The sequence below is a fragment of the Hipposideros armiger genome, unplaced genomic scaffold, assembly GCF_001890085.2.
Source record: "Hipposideros armiger isolate ML-2016 unplaced genomic scaffold, ASM189008v1 scaffold_1302, whole genome shotgun sequence".
NCBI classification, from domain to species: Eukaryota; Metazoa; Chordata; class Mammalia; order Chiroptera; family Hipposideridae; genus Hipposideros; species Hipposideros armiger.
Window position 1 is genome coordinate 56,700 of NW_017732652.1, and position 23,816 is coordinate 80,515.

Sequence of the window (23,816 nt, forward strand, 5' to 3'; positions counted from 1 at the left end):
CAGCCGGAGCGGCTGTCCAGAAGCCGGCGACTGATCTGCCTCGCCAGGGAAGAGCACAGTGATGGTGCCAACTTGGGCCAGTGAAGCAACATTCTCCACAGCTAGACTGAAGAACAAAATGACAGCAACTTGTCTGTCCCCCTTCCCCCAATTCCCCAGCACTGTTCCCATCCCCCCAATTCACCAATAAAAATTAAAAAAATCTTTAAAAAATAAAAACAACGCTGCCACTCAGCCGGCCCAAGGGGGGACATTTTTACATGAAACTGTTGGGGAGGGGGAATTCCCCCACTACCCTTCTTGAGTTCTTACAGCTGGACGAGTAAAATTGACACAAGACCAGATTAATAGGAGGGGGGAAAAAAACAATTTAAAATGTGGGCACAGATCACAGATGATGCTCTGAGAAATGATGGACCAGAGCCATCTTTTAATACTTTTTAGACAAAGAAACAATAAATTTGTGAAGAATCTACAGGACACCTAGGTTTGGATGTTCATTAGTGAGGATTCCAAGCAGAGTTTGGGTTTGGGTAGTACATTAATAAAGGAGTAACAAGTTTTGTTTACATAAATTTTTCTTCTCTGGATTCCTTAACTCTAGCAATAAGGGTGTCTTTCCCTCTAGGAGTAAGGGCATCTTTCAGATGGGAGATTGATCTCCGGTTTTCAGGGGCCGGCACATAGAGAGGTCAGAGCTTTCTCTTTGCATTAGCAGTTTCTTAAATAACTTTAATTCAAAATAATCAGTATGCTATTGTGAAATATTTTGGAGAGGACTGCCCTGAGGCAGGATAATATACACAGAAAACTTCGTTTGGAGGCATAAACTGGGTTTATTTGTAAATTTCAAATAAAGATGAATTTTTTATATTGATGAATCTTTCCAAAGTTTGCTATGGGTCAGCTCTGGACCTGGCTCCCTCGGGCACTGGGAGCTCTCCTCAGCCCTTGGCTACCTCTTGGGAGACCACGAGTGGAGCGCAATCCAGAGTACGCGGCTTCCCCAAAGTCCCCTCTCGCACCTCCTCCGCACCCTCCCGGGCCATCAGTGCCCGAGCATGCGCCCTGAGTCCGAGGTGTGGGGCATCCCGTCCAGCCGGGCTAGCAGGGGACGCGGCTCCTGCCGGCGGGAACGTGAGGCTGGAGTGCCGCGTTAGTGTTCGGGCCCTGAACCCTCGCCTCCCGATGGAGGCCTGGAGGTTGCAAACCACCGAGAGGCGAAGACCTCCCATTTTCCTAGAGAGAACAGGTGGGCGTGGGGGGACACGGGGGTGGGTGGGTGGCAAAAAAAGGACCGACCCGGAAGCGAAACTGAGGGAGCTTCCGTTCTTTGTTCTGTCCCCGGTGTGTGGGTCTGTGACTGTGTCCAACGGGGCCTGGTCCGTGTCCGGCCCCCCAAATCTCCCGTCCCTGCCCCCAGGGTGAGTCCGGCCGCTCCCGAGGCTCGCGGTGAGACGGAAGCTGTAGTCACCGGGGAAAGGGGTGGTGTCCGTGCCGCTGCGTCCCGTGGGGTGCCCAGGCCCGCCCGGAGCAGGGTGCCGGGAGGCGCCACTCCCTCCGCCACCGCCGGTCCCGGACTCCGTTTCCCCGGGGACACCCCCCCCCACCCCTCCTGAGCGAGACTCTGCGTGGGAGGGAGGAAAGGTGCTCCGGTTCTGGTTTTGTGATTTAGCGCCCAGCTCGAGCACTTAAACGTTCCACTATGGTTGTAGAAGCTTCCCTCTCTTTAAAACAACTGATGACAGCGACCCTAATTTGGTAGTTCTCCGAGACACTTTTAGTTGAGGTTTACAGTTATTCGCCCTCGCGGCAGGAGTGGAGGTCTGGTTTTACTTCGGTGGGTCTGAGGATCAGAGAATGAGTTCGAAGTGTGCACAGTTAGAACTAGGTCTGGGAGGGAGTGCAAACTCAGATTCCGGGAATAATCCGCTGGCGCCCAGTAAATCCAGTCTTGTAGCGGGAGTGGTACAACTGTGTCTGGCTCCCATTTCAGTTGTTTTAAGATACCTGATTTGATCCGTTTTTGAAGTGGGATTGAACACAGACTGGTGTTTACCCTCTGAGGGCATGTGTAAACTCTACTAGAGGATAAGTAACTGGATAATGAACCAGAAATCTATGGACTAACTAGAGAAACTATAGATATTTATCCGCAAGAAGAGTTTGTGGCGAGTGGGCATCATTTGGTTTTGGACAGTTGTGTGGAAGAAGATTCTATCATTTAAGCTCCATAGGGTACTAGGCCTCCATGGGGTGAAGGTCCAAGGGGATAGATTTTCAGCTTACCTGAAAGACCTCACTGATGGCCAAGCTGTGCAGCAATGAACAAACTCCTTGCTGAAGTATTGGGAGTAATAGCAAGTTAGCTGATGGAACGTTTCAACTTGAGAAGGTGATTCTTACACTGGATGGGAGTTGACTGAGAGAACCTTCAGTTCCATTTCAGCTCTCTCTAGGGGTGCACCGCAAATATCAGTTGTCTTAATTGGTATTTGTTAGATTATGTCCGGTTTTTTTCTTATCTATAAATATCTACATTAGAAGTGAAGTTTATATGAGTATTTTAAATTCCCTTTTCTTTTTAAATCATGCAGCATTGGTCAACTAAAGTCAGAATTCCCAGGAACTTGAACACAAGCTCCCAGTAATTTCTGCACTGGCCTTCTAGTGATAACTCCAAAGAAGGTAGGAAAGAATCCAGCAGGTAAAGCTTTCCATGACTCGTTTTCACCACCCGGTCATCTTTCTCAGTCCACAGAAGCAGTTCCAGGGAGAGGGGTTGGCAGTGGAGCAGGGGAAGGGCTCTGCCTGCACCTGAAGCTGTGGGAGCACAATAGAGATTTTTCTTTCTATGAGAAACATTGTTTACTGATCCAGACACTGGGGACTTGTTCTCAACAATATGCCTTTGAGTTCCAGCCTTGGTTAACCCAGCTGTGAGGAGTGAGCATCGCTTTTTTTCCTCAGGAGTCACAGCCCCTGACTTTCCTTTCTAAGGAGAGTTTGGACTGAGAGCTGATTTGTTGGGGGTGTCTGCTTATAAACAGTCCTGGAAATTGTAAAGTTTGTTGACAGGAAAAGATGGCTGGCTCTGACACAGACTTAAAGGGACCCAGATGGGAGGGAGATGGTGGCAAGAGGGTGTGTCAGCCACCTTGAGCTGGTGGGCCTGGCTCATGCTTGATTCAGTGCTTTTCACTGTAATGGTGTTGGAGGTGGGTATTTTATACTCCTTTGTTGCCCAAAGATTAGAGTTCTCTGAACTCTCAGTGGCTCTCAGACAGGGCCCCTCCCCTTTTTATGCCTTATGTGAATGTGGTAGTCTGTAACAATGAAGCAAAGACCGTTTGCATTCCTGATTTTCTACTCTTTCCAATAATGCCTTACAATATAGTTGGCACGCAATAGATGTTTGTTATATGAGCAGATAAACAGATCAGGAGAGGGAGGTAGACAAAATCCAAGGTTTTTTTCTTTGCTCTTGCCTAAGTGTGAGGATGCTCTGGTGGCTGCTGCATCTGTTCTAGATCTGTTGATTCTTGCCACAGCATTCAAGTATGAAGTGGAAACTTCTACTTGAAATCTAAACCTTAGGCTAGGTGCTAATATTACATTTTATTCACTAGAGCCACAGAGAACAGATCTCTTTGATTGTTGTTGCATCTGGGGAGTATGGACATTAGTAGGGATAGAAACAGAGTCATAAGTAATCTTGTGTTTTAAAAAAAGTATTGGTCTCTGCTCAGGGACTTAACATTCTGACCCAAGGAAATATATTAGGAGAGAAAGGAGGGGAAAAAAAAAGTTCACTGCTACCTTCTCAGTGAGAGGAAACCCAGCAACTGGCACTAGTCTTTTAGATCTGGGTGAATATATATACCCACTCCCTGTAATGAGACTCACAAGGATCAGAAAAAAGCCCAAGTTCCTCAATAATATCCCAGCTTTAACTGGGACTGGAAGCAGAAAACTGTTTTAGAAAGAAAGGAGAGGAAGAGTTGATCTTATTTAATTTAATGGATTTGAGCTGTTTGCCCCAGCTCGGTGAGATAGGTGTAATTTCCCCAGGTTTCTTAAAATGAGAGACAGTACTCATGAAAGTTTCTCTGATCTCTGTTATTTGGGTGCTATTTCATGGCACCTTTTCCTCTAGGGATAACACCTAAATTTAATATAACAGCTAGAAACCTAATTAAGCAAGTTTTTTTTTTCTCCTACCAGTTCTAATGTTTATGAGGGTTATTATTATTTTTTCCTCTGAACAAATAGCTTTATCCATTATCTCAAATACGTTTTTGTTTTTGTTTTTTTAACTTTATTGGGGAACGCTGTGTATTTTCCCAGGACCCATCAACTCCAAGTCAAGTTGTTGTCCTTCAATCTTAGTTGTGGAGGACGCAGCTCAGCTCCAAGTCCAGTCGCCATTTTCAATCTAGTTGCGGAGGGTGCAGCTCACTGGCCCATGTGGGAATCAAACTGGCAACCCTGTTGCTCAGAGCTCACGCTCTAACCAACTGAGCCACCCGGCCGCCCTCAAATATTCTTTTTTTTTTAAGCTGAGCCATCCTGCCACCTGTTGGCAGCTCAGTGGCTGCTCAGCTCAGGCCGGGCATCGAACTGCTGTTGCTCAGAGCTCAAACTCTTGAGCGAGCTCTTAACCAACTGAGCCACTCGGCCGGCCTCCGATATACTTAAAAGTTGGTATGATGCATACACATTTTGCAATCTATGTGTACACTCTTTTTCACTTCACTCTGATATTTTTCATATTTTCGATAGTTGCTCAGTGTTTCATTCTGTTAATATTATTTGGCACTGGTGTTCCGTTTTTTGTTGTTATAAATATCCCTCAGTGTGTGGGGGGAGGCAAAGGTGGAATATTATTGAGGCACTTGGTCCCTTTTAGTGACCCTCATGCAGTCTCATCACAGGAAGTGGGTGTGTATATTCACCAGGGTCTTACAGCCTAGTCCCAGTTGCCACATTTCCTCTTGCTGTTTTTGAGTAATGAATGAAATGCTAGTTTCCCCTTTCTGTATTCAGGAGGTTGGTCTCTTTTTTTTTTTAATCTTTAAACCTTGAATTCTTGCTTCTGCAGTGCTTCCTCATTCTCATTCAAAACCTGCTTCTTACAGAGTCTGCAAATAGGAGAGCAGAGACAGGAGCTTCTGGCCCTACCCATGGAAACTCAGGCTGATCATGTATCTCAGGAACCTCAGGCCCTGCTTGAGAGTGGTAAGGAATAGGGATTCATTCATTCTTTTATCCAGTCATTCAGTGATTATCTTTTGAGATCTCTTATTCACTAGGTACTAGGCTAACTGCTAGAATCCAGACGTGGATAAGACACAGTTCTTGCCGTTCAGGAACTCACAGCCCAGTGGGGAAGGCTGACTGAAGTCAATAATTAATGTATAGCTTGATAAATTTTATAGCTGAGGCATTTTTAAGGGCTGTGGGTTCATTGTACAGGATTAAGAAAACTGTGGCAGTCACCGAATCCCATCTTCCAGGCCCTTTGTAATAGCTAACGTCATAGTCCTGGTTTGTGCTCTTTAGGACCATTTGCTTAGAGGAGGCTCTTGGGAATTGTTTTGTAGGTCACAGGCAAAAGGAAAAAATGGAAAGGAAGCCACAAAAGTATTTGTATTTTGCTTTCATAGGCTGCTTTCATGACTTTCGAGTTGGAGCCAGTTTCAGTCCTAATGGGTATTATTCCCATGCTTATCAGGAAAACATTTAAGGACCTTTTTGTCTGGGTGATTCTGTAGAATCTAGTATCGAAGGATTTAGTCTCTAAGGGATAAATGTAAACCTAAGAATTAAAAAAAAAAAAAGATAGGTGACCAAGCACAGAAACAGGAAACATTTGTAGTGTTTTGAGATTTGTAGATTGGATATGGGGGTGGAGAAGAGCTCTGAGTGTTCTGTCTTCAGTCAGGGTTGGGGTGAAGTTTCTAGTTTTCCTCTGGTCCAAGAGAACTTCATGCAAGAGTTTGAGTTCAGAGATGTGTAGAATGATGGAAGGGACTTGAGTTGACAGCCTGTTTCTGGCCAAGTGTGGGAGGATGGACAAGAACACACTCATCACTAACAGTAGGATGAGGCAAGTTTCATTGAGAGTAGAGTGACTGGAGAGAAAGGAGGGGACCGGGTGCAGATTGGAGAGCAAGAATCACCTATCAGCAGGGCTTTGGACACCTTTGCTCGGGGTGTGTCCACACTGAACATGCCTGTGGTAAGCACCTTTTGTGGCTGCAGAGGACCTGAACTTAGAAATGTCAGCGGGAAGGAGGCCTAGGTTGTTCCAGGGACCCCATGAGGCTTCTGTAGGTCGGGAGGCCTGAGAGCAGATAGACTCTCTCATGGACGCTTTCATTGTCCTCAGCTCTTCCTTCCTCAAAAGTTGCTGCATTTTCCGACAAGGACAGTCTGGGGGATGAGGCGTTGGCAGCCGCACTCCTAAAGGCTAAGTCCCAGGTAAGCTGTGGCTCCCCTTACCCATCTCTTCTGTCCTATTCATGGACACTTGGTGCAGCAACATCCCATTCGGTACCCTAACCACAATTCCCTCCATCCGGACTGTGGTCCTTTCCTGCTGTACAGTGGGCCTTTCTTTGTGGACTCTTGGCTCTCTCCAACCTAATCTCCTTTCCCCCACTTCCCAAATATGCATCATTCAACTCCATCCCGGATTTTTTGTTTGGTGTCGCCAGTCCCACCCCTCACTGTGAAATCGCATGCAGGAACGTGTTATTTTAGGAATTGGTGACATTTGAAGATGTAGCTGTGTACTTCATCCGGAAGGAGTGGAAGCGCCTGGAGCCCGCTCAGAGGGACCTCTACAGAGATGTGATGCTGGAGAATTACGGGAATGTGTTCTCACTGGGTAAGGAGTTACGCTTTCTTAATAAAACTCCCTTGGCATTTCTATGCTTGCTTTTTGCTAGTAACAGCTGAGTCATTGAAAATAATTAATTAAGGGTTGACTTAGTCTCAGAAAATTCTAACCATGATAATAGTAACTCCTATTTGTACAGTAATTTGCAGTTTATAAAAGAGCTTTCATGTATAGTCTTTCATTAAATCCTCACAGAAACAAAGCAATTCAGGTAGCTCGAATTATCCTTATTTTATAGATGAGGAGAGAGAGGTCAGAGGTCTTAAATGCTTTACATATAGTCCTGTAGCCGGTGAGTGGCAGAACTCAAACCCCTGGTCTTTTAAGTCCAAATATGGTACTTTTTTCTATGTTATTCTTAGAATTTAACAGAGAATCCAGAAACTTTTCCAAAAGATTAGCATATTGGGATCCCTGAACATGCGAGGTACTGATCTGTGCCCAAGTGAACATTCTGGAACTCTGTCTCCTCCCCTTCTCTGTTGGACTTCCTCTAGGGACTTGGCGCTTTGTTCAGAACCTAGTGTAACTGCTGCTCTCATAGAAATTTTAGCTTGTTAGAGGGAGCAGTTCGCTTCTTAACCTTTAGCCTATGGGCTGTTACTTCCTCGTCTGTCATCCACTTTCAGTGAGAACATTTTCCTGAGCAATGCCAGGGGGTCTTCCTAACTCTCATTTGAGACCTCCCTGACATATCCTTTTGTCCCCTACAGATCCTGGGTCTGGGATTGAGCTCTGGGACTGCTCGGCATGAGCAGAATAAACCTTGTCCCATATTTTTCCTCATGAGCAAGATTCTCTTTTCTGAATTTTGCTGTCATCTCGGCTGGAGTAAGAGGAAGACCCGAGGGTCCTGGGTTTGCAGGGAATGGAGAACAGAGAGGACCTGTTTGGATGAGGGAGAAACAGCTATTCCTGTCCCTGACACTCATTCCCAGTATTTACATTTGAAAATATTGACAAACTAAAAAAGCTAACATTTAGACCCTTTACACTTAACCTTCTGTGCCTAAAGTTTCCTTTAGAAACCCCAAGGCAGTGAAAATCGAGAAGTCAAACATGGAAATTGTTTACATATCCTACGTCAGCACAGCCTTCTAGGCCCAGGGCCCAGAGATGGGCTAACTCTGTCATTTGCCTGTTGCCGTGGATTTGGCATATGTGGCACAACTACAAACATGAGTGTTCTTTTCACCTGGGGCTGTAGGGGTCACTGGTGGCCTTGCCTTTGTTTCTTCTTCTGCTCTGCTACTGTTGCTCATCACCTTCCCCACTTTTTTAAAACTTCTGGTAGTTACCACTCCCCAATTGCATCTACAGTCTCTAACTTCTCCGAGGACTTTGTCACTTATTAAATAGCATGTCCTTCCTCTTTTATTTTTGGTTCTCTGCTTCTGCCTGATGCATCCTCTCCTTACATACCTAACTTCTCTGTACTTCCAGCTCTTGTCTCGATTTTGCTTCCTGCCTTTCTTCTCCCCTCTTTCCTCAACCCATTTCTTTGATTCTGCCGTAGCCACACACTGCCTGGTCAGATAAGACGCATGCATGTGATTTTCCTGTTCTCTGGTTTTGTGATTCTTCCATAAGGAACAAGTGACGTTTGTATTTTGTATTGTGCCAGATGGTGAGACCAGAACTGAGCATGATCAAGACATTTCTGAAGAAACAGGATCACACGGGGTGCTATTGGGAAGATTCCAAAAGGATATTTCTCAGGGTCTTAAGTTTGAAGAAGCCTATGAACAAGAAGTCAGTCTAAAGAGGCAGTTGGGAACTTCCTCTGGAGAAAGATTGAATAGGAAGATACAAGATTTTGGTCAAGTGACAGTTGAGGAAAAGCTCACCCCCATGAGAGAGAGAAGTGAGAAATGTAATGATTTGGGGAACAGTTTTACTGTAAGTTCCAATCTTATTTCACATCAGAGACTTCCTGTGGGAGACAGACCCCACAAGTGTGATGAATGTAGCAAGAGCTTTAATCGAACTTCAGACCTTATTCAGCATCAGAGAATCCACACTGGGGAGAAACCCTATGAATGTAGTGAGTGTGGGAAGGCCTTCAGCCAGAGCTCACATCTGATTCAGCATCAGAGGATCCACACTGGAGAGAAACCCTATGAATGTAATGATTGCGGGAAGACCTTCAGCTGTAGCTCTGCTCTCATTCTGCATCGACGGATCCACACTGGGGAGAAACCTTATGAATGTACCGAGTGTGGGAAAACCTTTAGCTGGAGCTCCACCCTTACTCATCACCAGAGAATCCACACTGGAGAGAAACCCTATGCTTGTAATGAATGTGGGAAGGCCTTCAGTAGGAGCTCCACCCTTATTCATCACCAGAGAATCCACACTGGAGAGAAGCCCTATGAATGTAATGAGTGTGGGAAGGCCTTCAGCCAGAGCTCACACCTCTATCAGCACCAGAGAATCCACACTGGAGAGAAGCCCTATGAATGTATGGAATGTGGAGGGAAGTTTACCTATAGTTCAGGCCTTATTCAGCATCAGAGAATCCACACAGGGGAGAACCCCTATGAATGTAGTGAGTGTGGGAAAGCCTTTAGGTATAGCTCAGCTCTTGTTCGCCATCAGAGAATTCACACTGGAGAGAAGCCTTTGAACGTAATGGGAATGAGCAAAAGTTCTCTCAGAGTTACTGCTGAATTCAATATCAGAGAGTCAACATGAAAGAGCCACACACCACACCTGTTTTTCTCAGTTTCTCTGAGTCTAAAGAGCTCCTGCCTTACTATAAAAGTATGAACAATTTAGGATGTGTCCCTTCTGACACAAACCTTTCACTTTAGAGAATGGGGCAAATTGGGCAAATCATCCTGGCACCGTGATTAACAACCTAGTCAGTTTCCCCAGGAATGACACCAGCCTTGAAAAATGATGAGGCAAGCAGCATATTCAAGTGCTGGGGATACGAGGGAAGCTCTGGGACCAGTCACCTTCCACTTTGGAAGGGAGTTTGCACTAGACCATTTTTCTCACACCAAGGGAGCCTTTCTTTCCAAGGTGGGGATGGAAGCACAGTAGGAATGAAACTCGAAGGATTCCTCTAAGAGTTGGAGTCAGTATAGTCCGTGCAGAAGGCAGTGGAAAGAATGTTCTGGGCCTGCTACAAAAGGGCAAAGGCTGTATTTGAAAGCCACTGTTCCTAATCCAGCTTTAAGTTTTGATAAGGAATATGCTATTTTCTTTAATGACTTCACTAATTGTGGAAATTTTGTGCTGAGGGATTTGTTATTTTATTGAGCGGGGCAAGAGGGGTTTTCTGTGGTGACTATTCTTTAGGGTTCTTGGGAGTAGCAAGACCAAGTTTCCAAAAACATTCTGGCAATTTTGTTGGAGAACCCCTCATTCCCTGTTGTGGTAGGACTAATTGGGAAATCGGCTCATCAGTGAGTCTAACATGAGGGAGTGGATCAAAAGCTTTTAGCATTGGCTTCTGTTTCCTCTCCCATTTCCTCTCACCACTTCTGTGATGAAAAGGGATTTAATCTAAACCCCTACTTAGGATGCTTTAAAGGCGCTCGCTCATCCAGCTTGCCCTGCCCTCTGTCACTTACGACCTGTGACCGCGACCCAGCAGCCAGACTTCTCCTAACCCCACCTCTAACTTGAGCAAAGTATGAATGCAAATAAAGCAAAGCCCAGAGACAGCAGGGCTCCTTGCTGGGTTAGGCTCGAGCCCCTGAGTATTCCCAGCTGAAGGGATGACCTTTCATTTTGTTTTTCCAGTCCTGCTCATCCTGTAGCATAAATGAAGTGCACTATTAAACAGAATAGTTTTTCAGAAGGAGAGATTGAGTGTGTTTTTGTGCAGGGGCCAAAATTATTTGTTTCAACATGAAACATTAGTGACTGTAAATGCAATCTTTAATATTAAAATTTTTTTTTTTACAGACAATTTCTCTTTCGGCCACAAACATGACCTCTTTCCCTCAAGACTCCATCATATTCCTCTAGATCAGTGGTTCTCAACCTGTGGGTTGCGACCCCTTTGGGGGTCGAACGACCCTTTCACAGGGGTCACCTAAGACCATTGGAAAACACATATTTTGATGGTCTTAGGAACCGAGACACCGCTCCTCTATCCGTCTACAGGCGTGTCCGCCCACATGCAGATAGGCCCACATACGAGTACCAGGCGTGATGACATCATCGCACCAACCCCATCACATACACCCCGTACAAATACAGGTGTATGTGACAGGGTTGGCGCCATAATGTACTTATGCGGACCAGTCACACGTGTAGAGAGCAGCTACTGTGTAGAAAGCAGCTGCTGTGTTGAAAACAGCAGTATTGGAGGTAAAACGACACTTCATAAATTATAAATATTTCACAATATATAATTACATTGTTTTTCTGATTAATCACTGCTTTAATTATGTTCAATTTGTAACAATGAAAATACATCCTGCATATCAGATATTTACGATTCATAACAGCAAAATTACAGTTATAGAGTAGCAACGAAAATAATTTTATGGTTGGGGGTCACCACAACATGAGGAGCTGGATTAAGGGGTCGCGGCATTAGGAAGGTTGAGAGCCACTGCTCTAGATACTGCTGTAAACTATTCAATCATTTACACAGTCGCTCCCACCTTTATATCCACACGTAGGATTTTATGTGCTGCATGGCATTCTGTGTGGTATGATACTTAAAACTAGCAACCAAAACTAGGTGTTACTGGGCATGGGGTCCCTGACAAGAGCGTACTTGGATATTGAGTAGCAGTGGGCATATATAGATTTCCTAGTTTGGCTGTTGGTGGGAGGATGGTACCGTCAGGGAGAAAGCTGAGATGAAAGTCTAGTGGAGAAGATGAAATGTCTGGAACTCTGGCCTCTGAAAATTTTTGGTTTACATTGTGATTGACCACCTAATAACGTTTTTAATTTCTTAAAAGCTATAAAGAAACATCATTTTGAATCTTTGACATTCACCACATACTTACAAATTAACTTTGTTTCTCAAAGTGTAGACCGTGAACTATTCATATTAGAATCAGTAGGCTGCTTGTTAGTAATGCAAGTTTCTGAGCCCCAAATCAGACTTATAAAATAATTTCTGAGGATAGAGCCTAAAAATCTGAGAAAGAAAAAATAGTAATGGAACAGAAAATTTCCAGGAGGAGATAAACTTGAGCTAGGTCTTATAAGGCAGATAATATGTGGTAAATGGGAGGAGGTCCCAGGCGGGATAGGCCTGAGCATAGCCACTTACGTGAGCTCTGGGAAAGCCCCCCGAACGGATGAAACTGCTATGTGATGAGTAGTCACTACACATGAAGGACCAGCCCCTTCTCTACCCAGATGCTGAACCAGCCACACTTCATAACTGTCACTCCTTCAGATCTCAGTGGGAGCTGAGACTGATCTGGGCCATTTGTTTTTACATATCTTTGAAACTACTTCCATAACATTTTATTCACCTGACTTCTGATAATCCCTATTCCCATCAGTCTCTAGCAGCATTTCCTAATGTCCAGTCATGGTATCAGTTTGTGCCATTATCCTTGGAACTCATGTACTTTCATGGCCTCAAATATTAACCCCTGCAAATAATTTTAAATCTGCATGTGTGGTACTGATCTCTCCCAAGCTCCAGGCTTGGGTCTCCAGCAGAGTAGGGCATTTACTCTTGGACCTCTAAGAGTTTCACGTGATGTGTTTCAAACCAGATATATCTTTCCAATAAACTGCCCCCTCATAATTTCTGCAAATCTCTCAGGGTCACAACTTTGGAGTTTTCTTTGATTATTCTCATTCTGCATCTAACCAGTGTCAAGACCTGGGCAGGTTCGGTTAGCATGGAGTGGAAAGAGATTGTTATTGGGAAGAGTTCAGCGTTGAGGTGATGGAGAAGGTGGGATTTCCAAGTGATGGTAATAATAGCAGATCACACATGGCATATATTGTGGCCCTTTTCCAAGTTTTTCATATATTAAATCATTTAATCCCCACAACTACCTGTGTGAGGCATGTGTTGATATAACCTCATATTACAGATGAGATAATACAACTGAACTTGCTTAGTGAGATAAGACAATGAGATCAGAATGGAAGACTTCCCCTGGCTTGCTCTACTTGGTGGGAGGCTGGACCACATCATCTAGGTGACATGTGTGAAGAGTGAATTTCAGGTGATTGTCTTGTTAATTATGATTTTACAACCTTCATAGTTCTAGCTCCTCTTCATTGCTGCTAATCCTAGAGTTCATTCTGGTCCTCCTCCTTCCTTGGATTATATAAAGTCTGCTAATGGATTATTATCTTTATTTTCTCTCAAGTTAATCTCCCCAAAGCACTACACCCATCTTGTCACTTCTTTATCAAAAAGTTTCAGTGGCTTCTCCTTTCTTACAGAATAAAATTCAAACTCCTTGGCTGTATAGTCAAGGTTTTCCTTGAGCTAGTCTCTACATATCTGCATGGCCTTAAATTTTTACCACTCCTCTTCACACATCTGAAAACCAGATGTGTGAAAAACCAGAGCTGGACAGTAGAGTGGTAAAAACGGATTTTATTCACAACTATTGGCAATCGGGGGAAAAGAGACCTCAGTATAGAACTGGGCTCAATTCTCAAAACAGTATGGTTAAGTGGGAATTTATAGCCAAGGAACAGGGTGAGGTCAGTGGATGGAAAATTACTAAGAGGAAACATCAGGGGTTAGGGACTTCTGGCTCAACTGACCCAACAGGATTCTTGCTGAAGGCAGGCCAGGGTGATGATGGAGGATGAGGGGGGTCAGATATGGAGGATATCTTGCTAAACTGACTTAGCAGGATTCTTGCTAAAATTAGATTTTTTTTTTTAAAGATTTTTTTTATTGGGGAATTGAGGGAGGGGGACAGACAAGTTGCTGTCCTTTTGTTCTTCAGTCTAGTTGTGGAGGATGTTGCTTCACTGGCCCATGTTGGTATTATTACGCTCTTCCCGGATGAGGTAGTGGCTCACCAGCCATTGGACAGCCGCTCACAAAAGCGCATGCGAGCTGCTGGCCAGCCCCACTGAAACCTACACTATTGCCAGCGACTCACTGCGGCCCAGCTCCAGGTCGAGCTGTTGTTCACCATCTTAGCTGTCGAGGGCGCAGCATTACTGGCCCTCATGTGGGATCTGAACCAGGGCCCTGCTGTTCAGAGCTGGCATTTCAAGCCAACTCTTAACCAATGCGCCACTCGGCTGGCCCTAAAATTAGATTTTAAAAGGAAGTGCACAGAGGGGCCTAGGAGAAGGTTCAAGAGCCAGAGGGAGGTTTGGTCAAGCAAAGAATCTTTGCCACATCAAATAGCAAGATGATAAAAAGGTTCCATACACCCCCCCACACACACACATTCATGCCTACTGTGTTTTCCCGAAAATAAAACTGGGTCTTATATTGATTTTTGCTCCAACAATCTACATTTATTCATTTATTCATGTACAAAAATCTACATTTATTCAAACAGTCATGTTTGGCTGACGATCTTAACTGGGGCTTATGTTTAGGATAGGGCTTCTATTATGAGCATCCTGAAAAATCATAACCATTTTCTGGTTAGGTGTTATTTTCGGGGAAACACGGTATGAGTTTGCTCACTCACAATGTTCCCATGTCCTGCTGCAGCTCCTCACATCCAATCAATAAAAATCAAGAGTCCAAGAGGGCCTTAACCATCTTCAACCTCCCACTCAGTGTAGAAACGTTCAGTGGTATCCCTGCCAGATGACTATTTATTGTAGTTATCTTCAGGGATGAGAGGCTAATTGCACTGGGCAAAAGCAAGCAATTCCACTGTTGAGCCTTCTGATCGCTGGAAATTAAGTTGAGCTGAATTCTGTCTCCCTGTAAACTCCTGCCTTTTGTTAACTTCCAGCTTTGCCTTCTCACCTGTAAAATGAGAGGGATGGGCAAGATTTTCAAGGATGTTGTCAGTCATAGCAAAAGCAATTTCATTCTTAGTGCTCCTCTCCCCCCACCCATCACATGTCAGGCCTGTTCTTTGAGATCCAACACAAATAATTCTAGGAAAGGATATTATGTAGTAAGTTTCCAAGTAAGGAAAAAGCCTGGTTTTACCTAAATGTATCAGCTGACAGAAATATAAACCATGGCAGTGATGATGGAGAACATCTTAACACATTGTTTCTTTTTAATTAAAAGATTATTTTTGAAAGTCCAAAGACATTTTTTTTTAAAGATTTTATTGGAGAATTAGGGAAGGGAACAGTGCTGAGGACTTGGGGAAGGGGAACATTGTGTTTTTCCAGGACCAATCAGCTCCAAGTCAGGTTGTTGTCTTTCAATCTTAGTTGTGGAGGGCGCAGCTCAGCTCCAAGTCCAGTTGTTTTCAGTCTAGTTGCAGGGGTGGGGGGGAGGGGGCGCAGCCCACCATCCCATGTGGGAGCCGAACCAGCACTTGTTAAGAGCACGCACTCTAACCAGCTGAGCCATCCAGCTGCCTATCGGCAGCTCAGTGGCTGCTCAGCTTAGGCGCAGCTCACTGGCCCATGTGGGAATCGAACTGGCAACCCTGTTGCTCAGAGCTCATGCTCTAACCAACTGAGCCACCTGGCCACTCCTGGAAAGACATGTTTTTTACATAAATTGCTTATACAGTTTAAATTTTTTCTACTTCAAAAAAATAAAGCCTAGTCAGGTGCATTATTTTAAATATGTCAGTAATGAACTGAAGATTTTTAAATGAGTCAAAAATTATATGGACTATTTTCTGCATACAAAGATAAATATGCTCACCAGACTGGTTTCTCCAGGAATGACAGAATTCTTATCTGCCTCCACAAGCATATTTTTCCTTGTGTATTCCCTTCTCCAGTTGCTGACATCAACTTCCCAGTCAGCCAAGCCAGAAACCTGTCCAGGTATTGTCCGGGATGCATTGTTTCTCTCCATGTCCCCACCCCTACAGCTTGACGGTCAGTATCCTAGACAGTATCCTGTCTTGCCCATTCCTGTGACTCTGCATGGGCCTAAGCCATGCTCAACTCGTTCTTTGGCACCAGCCTTACAGGTCTTTTTGCTTCTAAAGTCTTCAATCTTTGCTCATACCTATGCATGAGTTCTCTCTCTAAATGCTAATTGATGACAGTGGCCCCTTCTCATCCCCCTAGGTCAAAGTCCAGATTCTTTATCGTGATGCAGGGCTTTTGATTTCCTAGCCCTGTCTACTTCCTCGTTCTTCCTCCTAGCTCCCCTCTCACCCTGACTCCCATCTTCCTCCCCTCCCACATACTTCACATGGGAGCGATACAGAACTACAATTACAGGGGCGCAAATGGTGTTTAATGCCTCTGTGCCTTTACACATGCTGTTCATTCTTCCTGAATGCCCTCCCCTCCTTGTTCACCTAACAAACTCCTATTCATGTTTGAAAACCTCACTGTTAGCTTCACCTTTTATGTGGAGCTTTTCCAGGGCTTTGTGCATGCCCCCTTCTACCCCACCGAGGTAATTTCCTCCAAGCTGATTCTGCATCTTGTACATACTTTCATTATTGTGCTTGTCTCCCATTTATTACTTATTTGTTCATACATCTCACTTCCTCTCTATGGTGGGGGATTTTCCTACATTTTCATACTTCAATGCCACAAGTAAATATTGCTTTCATAATCAGAAAAAATTTAAGAAAAAGGAAAGTAATAAGAAGTAAGATTCAGGGCCGTCTGAGTGGTTCAGTTGGTAAGAGTGTGAGCTCTGAACAACAGGGCTGCTGGTTTGATTCCCACATGTGCCAGTGAGCTGCGCCCTCTATAGCTAAGATTATGAACAACAATTTGACCTGGAGCTGGGCTGCCGTGAGTGGCCAGTGATGGTGTAGGCTGCAGTGGGGCTGCAGTGGGCTGCTGTGAGCTACCGTGAGTGGCTGGCAGCCAGCATGAGCTGCCATGAGCTGCTGCCCAATGGCTGGCAACCAACTGCCTCAGCCGGGAAGAGCGCAATGATAATACCAACATGGGCCAGTGAAGCGACAGCCTCCACAACTAGACTGAAGAACAAAAAGAACAATAACTTGGCTGTTCCCCTTCCCCAGTTCCCCAAAAATGTTCCCCGTCCCCAGCTCCCCAATAAAATCTTTAAAAAAAAAGAAGATTCATTGAGCACTTACTATGTGTCAGGCATTGTTGTAAGCACTTTGTATTTAACTCATTTAATCCTCTTAACAATTCCATGAGGTAGCTTCTATCATTCCCCCCATTTTTATTCCCTTCAGGAAAGAAGGAAGGAAGGGAAGGAGGGAGGGGAGTTCACCAGGTGCACAGTAAATGGTGCAGTGAGATTCAAAGGCATTTGGAGCTCAAAGCACAGCTTCATCTACCTTATTACACCCTCCCCGGACCACCAGGGGGACCCCAACCCTTCCTCCGATGCTCCTCTCTTGTCACTGATCCTTGAAGCTCTTCAACAGCAGTTCAGTAAGTACTGTAGAGATTAAAAAGATGAGTGAACCATGGTTCCTGCCCTGAAGGAGGCTCCAGTTTAATGGGAGACATAAAGCCTGTATTGATAATACAAGACAGAATGAGATGCCAGGAGAGGTACCATACTCATAATGATAGCTGAACTTTATTGTCTTCACAACAATCATGTAGACTCTTAGTCCTACTAATATCTCTATTTTACAGATGAGAAAAATGAGGCACATAATGGTTAAGTAACTTGCCCAATGTTATACAGCTAGTAAGTGGAGCAGGGATTCAGAACCAGGCAGTCTGACTCCAGAGATTGGGCTCTTAATTACACCACTGCACTATCTCTATGAATGAAATGGGGGGGGGGTGGATTCAAAGAAAGTTTGCATGTGTTCTGCTTGGGAAGGAGCAAGTCACATGGTGGTCACAAGAGGCTTCATTGAGGAAATAGCATTAAAGCTAAATTGAGAACACGGATAGGTAGAATATAGACAACCTCTTTAAGTGACAAACGTGACTTCTCTTTCCCTCAAGACTCTATCATGTCCCTCTACATCAGCGGTTCTCAACCTTCCTAATGCCGTGACCCCTTAATCCAGTTCCTCATGTTGTGGTGACCCCCAACCATAAAATTATTTTCGTTGCTACTCTATAACTGTAATTTTGCTACTGTTATGAATCGTAATGTAAGTATCTTTTTGTTTTCCGATGGTCTTAGGCGACCCCTGTGAAAGGGCCGTTCGACCCCCAAAGGCGTCGCGACCCACAGGTTGAGAAACTGCTGCTCTAGATACTGCCATCGACTGTCTCAATCATTACACAGTCACTGCTACTTTCACACCCACATATAGGATTTCATGTGCTGCATATCATTTGGTGTGGTATGATACTTAAGACCATAGGCAGGCAGGAATCATTAAGACAAAACTAGCCAGAAACATGAAATACCACTGTCACCCCTCCCTCCCGTTCCTGTCTGCTTCATCATAGTGTGGCCACCAGGATGAAAAGTTCCAAGGAAAAGAAAGTTTAGGTCATTTCTTCTGTAGAAGAAGCTGATGCATCACCAGAATCATAAAGTGTAACAAATGACCCAAAAAATTGTTTTTAAAGCTACTTATATCATCTGTCTTATACCTTGATTTTTTTTTTTAAGTGGTGAAAGAGAAGTTTATTAGAACAGATAGTACACTCCTAAGAGTTAGGAGCAGGCCTAAGCAAAAGAAGTGGCTCAAAAGGCCACAGCTCAAAGGCTTATACCCTGATTTGAACATGCAATTTCTCAGTAATGCTTATCTGCTCTGATTACACCATAAAAAACCTTACTACAACAGCTACACATGATTGCCTGGGGTAGCCTATTGCCCCATTTTCTTCATTTCTCACACCTGTTCAGGAACTGTCATGGTGCCCTGTCAGGGATTTCCATCAGCTACTCCACAACCTAGCATTAAAGGCCCATCAACCCACCAGCCTTCCCAGAACCCACCCAGCATCTTCTCTCATGAGCTTGCGACTAACTCTCCACCACCCTGCCTTTGCTGGTACTGTTCCCTCTGTTTACAATGTCCTTTCCTCCTTTCCCTGATTACTGAAACCCTAGTATGTTAATATTGGGAGTGGGGAGCATGCCAAGCAGAAGGAACAGCTGCAAAGGGCCTTTGAAAAGGAATGTGCTTGCCACATTCCAGGAACAGCAGGGGCATTGCAATCTAGGAAGGGTTGCATTCTCAAAGTCAGATCATCAGATGTGAGGGTGTTTTCTCATATAGAATCTGTGATCCTTAATCTATTTAAAATTCTGATAGAAATTCCCCTACAGTTAGTACATGCAAGGGTAACTGCTAATATGAATTTTCTCATGTCAAGCCATGTCTGACCCCGGGATGCCATTTTTTCCTACTAAGAAGAAGCATGTGTGGACATCTGGGGTTTTCCTCAGCATGAATCCTCCCGTTCCATCAAGGCTGGCCCCTCGGCAGAGGCGGTGCGGTGCACGCTGTATGCTCCCAAGGTGTTTGTTTGTTTGCTTGAGGTTTTTTTTTGCTTTTTTTAAAAAAAATAACAACCTAATTGAGATATAATTCACACCCATTTAAAGTGTACAATTCAGTGGTTTCATTGTAGTTTTGATTTGCATTTCCCTGATGGCTAATTACGTTGAGCTTCTTCCCATGTGCTTATTATCCAGTTGTTCAACATCACCACAATTTTAGAACATTTTCATCACCCTAAAAAGAAGCCCATACCCTTTAGCAGTCACACACTATTTTCTCCCAACTGTCCTAGGCAGCTACCAGTCTACTTTCTGTCTCTATGGATGTGTCTATTCTGAACACTTCACATAAATGGAATCATAATCATGCACTATGTGGTCTTTTGTGTCTGGCTTCTTTCACTTATCATAATGATGTCAGGGTTCATCCGTGTGTGTTGTAGTATGAATCTGTACTTCATCCTTTTCTGTGGCTGAGTAACATTCCATTGTATGCACATACCACATTTTGTTTATTCTTTTATCCACTGATGGACATTTGGTTTGTTTCCATTTTTTGGCTATTCTGGATAATGTGTTGCAATGAACATTTGTGTACAAGTTTTTGTGTGGATATATGTTTTCATTTCTCTTGGGTGTATACCTAAAATAGAAATTTCTGGGTCAAATACTTTAACCTTTTAAGGAAATGCCAGAATGTCATCCAAAGTGGTTGACACTCTCACCAGCAGTGGATAGGCTGCTGATTTTTCTACATCCTCAACAATACTTGTTATTATAGCCATCTAGTGGGTTTGAAATGGTTTCATTGTAGTTTTGATGCGCATTTCCCTGATGGCTAATTATGTTGAGTATCTCTCCATGTTCTTATTGTCCAGTTGCATGTCTTTTTTGGAGAAATGTCTATGCAGCTATTTTGTTCATCTTTTAATTGGTGATTTGTCTTTCTATTATTGAGTTAGTTGTAAGATATATCCTAGATATAAGTGCCTTGTCATATATAGATGATTTGCAAAAATTTTAACATTCTGTTGGTTGTCCTTGCACTTTCGTGATGGTGTCTTTTGAAACACAAAATTTTTAATTTTGATGATGTCCAGTTTATCTGTTTTTCCTCTGGTTCCTTGTGCTTTTGGTGTCTGTATTAGTTAAGAGACACAGAAATAATAGGATATCTATAGATATATAAGAGGAGATTTATTATGGGAATTGGCTCATGTGATTTTGGAGGCTGAGCTATGCCAGGATATGCCACTTGCAAGTTGGTTGTTTTTTTAAGAGATAGTCCATGTCTGTATGGAGCCAACATGGTGGGATCTGGAGTTAGAATCTAACTCCAGCGGTTCTCAACCTGTGGGTCACGACACGTTTGGGGGTTAAACGACCCTTTCACAGGGGTCAGCGGGTACTCATATGTGGGCATATCTGCATGTGGGCCTGGAGACAGATAGAGGAGCAGTGTCTCAGTTCCTAAGACCATCGAAAATATGTGTTTTCTGATGGTCTTAGGCGACCCCTGTGAAAGGTTGAGAACCGCTGATTAGATGTTCTTAGCTTTGTCCCTTGACTTGCTGTGACCTTCTCTAAGCCTCAGTTTTTACTTCTATAAACAGTATTTACTTCATAGAGTTTTATGAGGCTTAAACGAGAGCATGCCAGCAAATTACATAGAGGCTTCACATATTATATGCTCAGGAAACATTACTAATCATTTATAGGAGGACCAGCAGAAGCAATTCAATGGTTCAGGGGGATGCCAGACACGTCCTGTGGTGTCTTTCTAGACAGAAATTGACAACCCTCAAATAATTTTAAAGAGCATTTACAAACTCTGTCAGACTAATCTCATGTTTGTTATAAGGGTAATTTCGAGTTAGATATTCTTTTGAACTACCATAAAGCATCTTTTATTTTAAACATACTCTAAATTTTCTCAAAAAATGGACTCCATAGTTATAGAATATGATTCTAACATCTGTTTAAACCTCTCTTGTTTTGGTAAAAAATGGGGTTTATTGCATACATCTAGCATAACATATTTTTTATTTTTAGAATTGTGGTAAAATGTGCATAAATTTTACCATTTTTTACCATGTTAAGTGTATAATTCAGTGGCATTAAGTACATTCACAATGTTGGAGTCCTTTTGATACATCAAACTCACAAGGTTTTCATTAAATATGAGTGGGTGACTGTATAGGCCTGATGTAAGACGCTTGCTATTTTATAATGATTATAGGGCCCCTCTCTGGTATGGAGATCCTAAATTATAATAATCTATTGTAATATAACATATATACTATATATGAGATAAAATCCTAACTGTGTTTGAAGTCTCTCTCAAAGTTTGAGAAGTCTTTCCCACAATCATTGCATTTATAGTTTCCCTCCAGTGTGGATTCTCTGACATATAAGGCTTGATTGCTGACAGAAAGTTTTCCCACAGTTAATGCATGTATGAAGTTTCTCCCCTGGGTGCACCCTTTGATGTGTGATCAGACTTGATTTCTGATAGAAGGTTTTCCCTCAGTTGTTGCATTGATAAGGTTTCTCACCAGTGTGGAACCTCTGATGTTTGGTGAGATCTGTGCTAAGATGAAAAGTTTTCTCACAGTGATCACAGGAGTAAGTTTTCTCTCCAGTGTGTTTCCTCTTATGTCAAGAAAGCTGTGAGCAATTCCTGAAGGCTTATCCACACTCAGAACATTTATGTTTTCTTTCTAGAATGAATTCTCTGATGAATGATGAGGTGAGAGTTCTGCCTGAAGGCTTTTCCACAGTCACTGCACTTAAATGGCTTCTCCCCAGTACAGATTTTCCAATGCTGAGCGATGGTAGAGCTCCCAGTGAAGCTTTTGTGAATTCACTACACACAAAGGGTTTCTCTCCAGTATGTTTTCCTCACATGTGTTACAAGGTGGGACTTCTGACAGCAATTTTCCCACAGACATTACATACATAGGATTTCTTTGCTCTGGGGATTTTCTGATGATTCCCAATGGGGGAGCAACCCAAATTGCATTTCTTACAATATCTTTCTTCTTGTGTAATGTTGACATTTCTGTCAACTTTCTTATGGTTATAGGCTTTGTCTCCAGTGGGGGGATTTCTGGGAGTGATTTGCTCTGCTAGAACATAATCTGCAGGAGGTGGGTGCCTTTTCTCTCCAACTCTTGTGGAATTTTGCTCTATTTCTAAACAGCTCATGATTTATAAGGCTCATCAAATCTTCTGTTCATGTCTGCTGTTTCACAATCACCCCATCATCTTATTCTTGGTTGTCCACTTTTAGTCTAAGACAGTGGTTGGCAAACTGCGGCTTGCGAGCCACATGCAGCTCTTTGGGTACGGTCCATCTCAAAAGCTTGCCGTCCCCCGGAAGAGCCAATCCTGTCCCTCACAACAATTTAAAAATTATTTGAGAGCCATAAATATATTTTTACATAATCACCATTATGTGAATAATATCCTTTAAAACTTCTATAAATGAAACTATGATAGTCTTATTTTCATTTTCAATTTTACTTCAGAGCCACATGTACGTACCTAAAGAGCCACATCTGGCTTGTGAGCTGCAGTTTGCCGACCTCTGGCAGCTCTTCCGCCTCAAAAGTTTGCTGACCCCTGGCCTAAGACAAAGAGAAGGCAAATGTCATTAATATCTGTGGTCAGGAAAAGAAACATTCTGCAAAGTGTGTAGACTGATATCCACGACTCCTAGGTAAATGGGCAGGCAGCCTGGGTGCTGGAGGCAGACAGAGCTTCAGTGAGAATTCTAGTTCCACCAACTTAATTGCTTGGACGCCCTAAGTCTGTTTCTGCATGTGTAAAATAGGGATATAAAAAAATAGGGATATGGTAAATTTTATGTTATGTGTTTTTTATAGTTTAAAAATTAAAAAATAATTAAAATGTAAAATATATTTGTTCTGCTATTACTAGAAATGTAACAATAGGAGTCAAAATTGGTTTATTCCTCTAGAATCATGTTTATGAACTGTATACATGAGCCATATTTTAAGTCATTGTTGATAGATGAGATGGGGTGAAATTAAGCCATTATATAGAATTGTGGAGACAGCTATTTGTATTCTTTTCTATCATCTCAAGATAGATCCTACCTTATGCCTCCTACTAGCTGACAATCCCACCAAAGAGAACTCTGGAGGTGGGCTGCAAGGAAAGAGCTGCTGCCTTCTTTAATCCTCATATTTTTAGGCTAGCACTTTGAGGTTATTCTAGAAGTTATAAAGTCACAACGTATTTCCTGGGACGCAGAAAGCTGCCACCTCATGAACAAATATACATTTTACTGGCATAACTGAGTTTTCTCAATTCATTAGATCACCACGTGTGGGTAGACAAAGGGGTGGAGGCATTGCCATCCACTCATGCTGTGGGTAGGATCGCCAGGTGAGATGCAGCATGTCCAGTTAAATTTGAATTTCAGATAAAACAATGAGTACATTTTTTTGT

The 23,816-nt window shown here is 43.3% G+C and overlaps 1 protein-coding gene and 1 pseudogene across 1 annotated transcript; one reads left to right on the forward strand and one right to left on the reverse strand.

Moving 5' to 3' along the window:
- The first annotated feature begins 1,337 nt into the window (after window positions 1-1,337).
- Window positions 1,338-10,715, forward strand: ZNF3 (zinc finger protein 3). The gene is given in 7 exon segments (XM_019633411.1): window positions 1,338-1,424; window positions 2,598-2,688; window positions 5,139-5,238; window positions 6,392-6,483; window positions 6,766-6,892; window positions 8,529-9,539; window positions 9,542-10,715. Coding segments are annotated over 5 exon segments (1,317 nt in total). The 5' UTR covers window positions 1,338-1,424; window positions 2,598-2,688; window positions 5,139-5,183; the 3' UTR covers window positions 9,574-10,715.
- A 10,108-nt stretch (window positions 10,716-20,823) lies between these two features.
- LOC109377141 (zinc finger protein 664-like) lies at window positions 20,824-22,900 on the reverse strand (annotated as a pseudogene).
- Window positions 22,901-23,816: the final 916 nt, after the last annotated feature.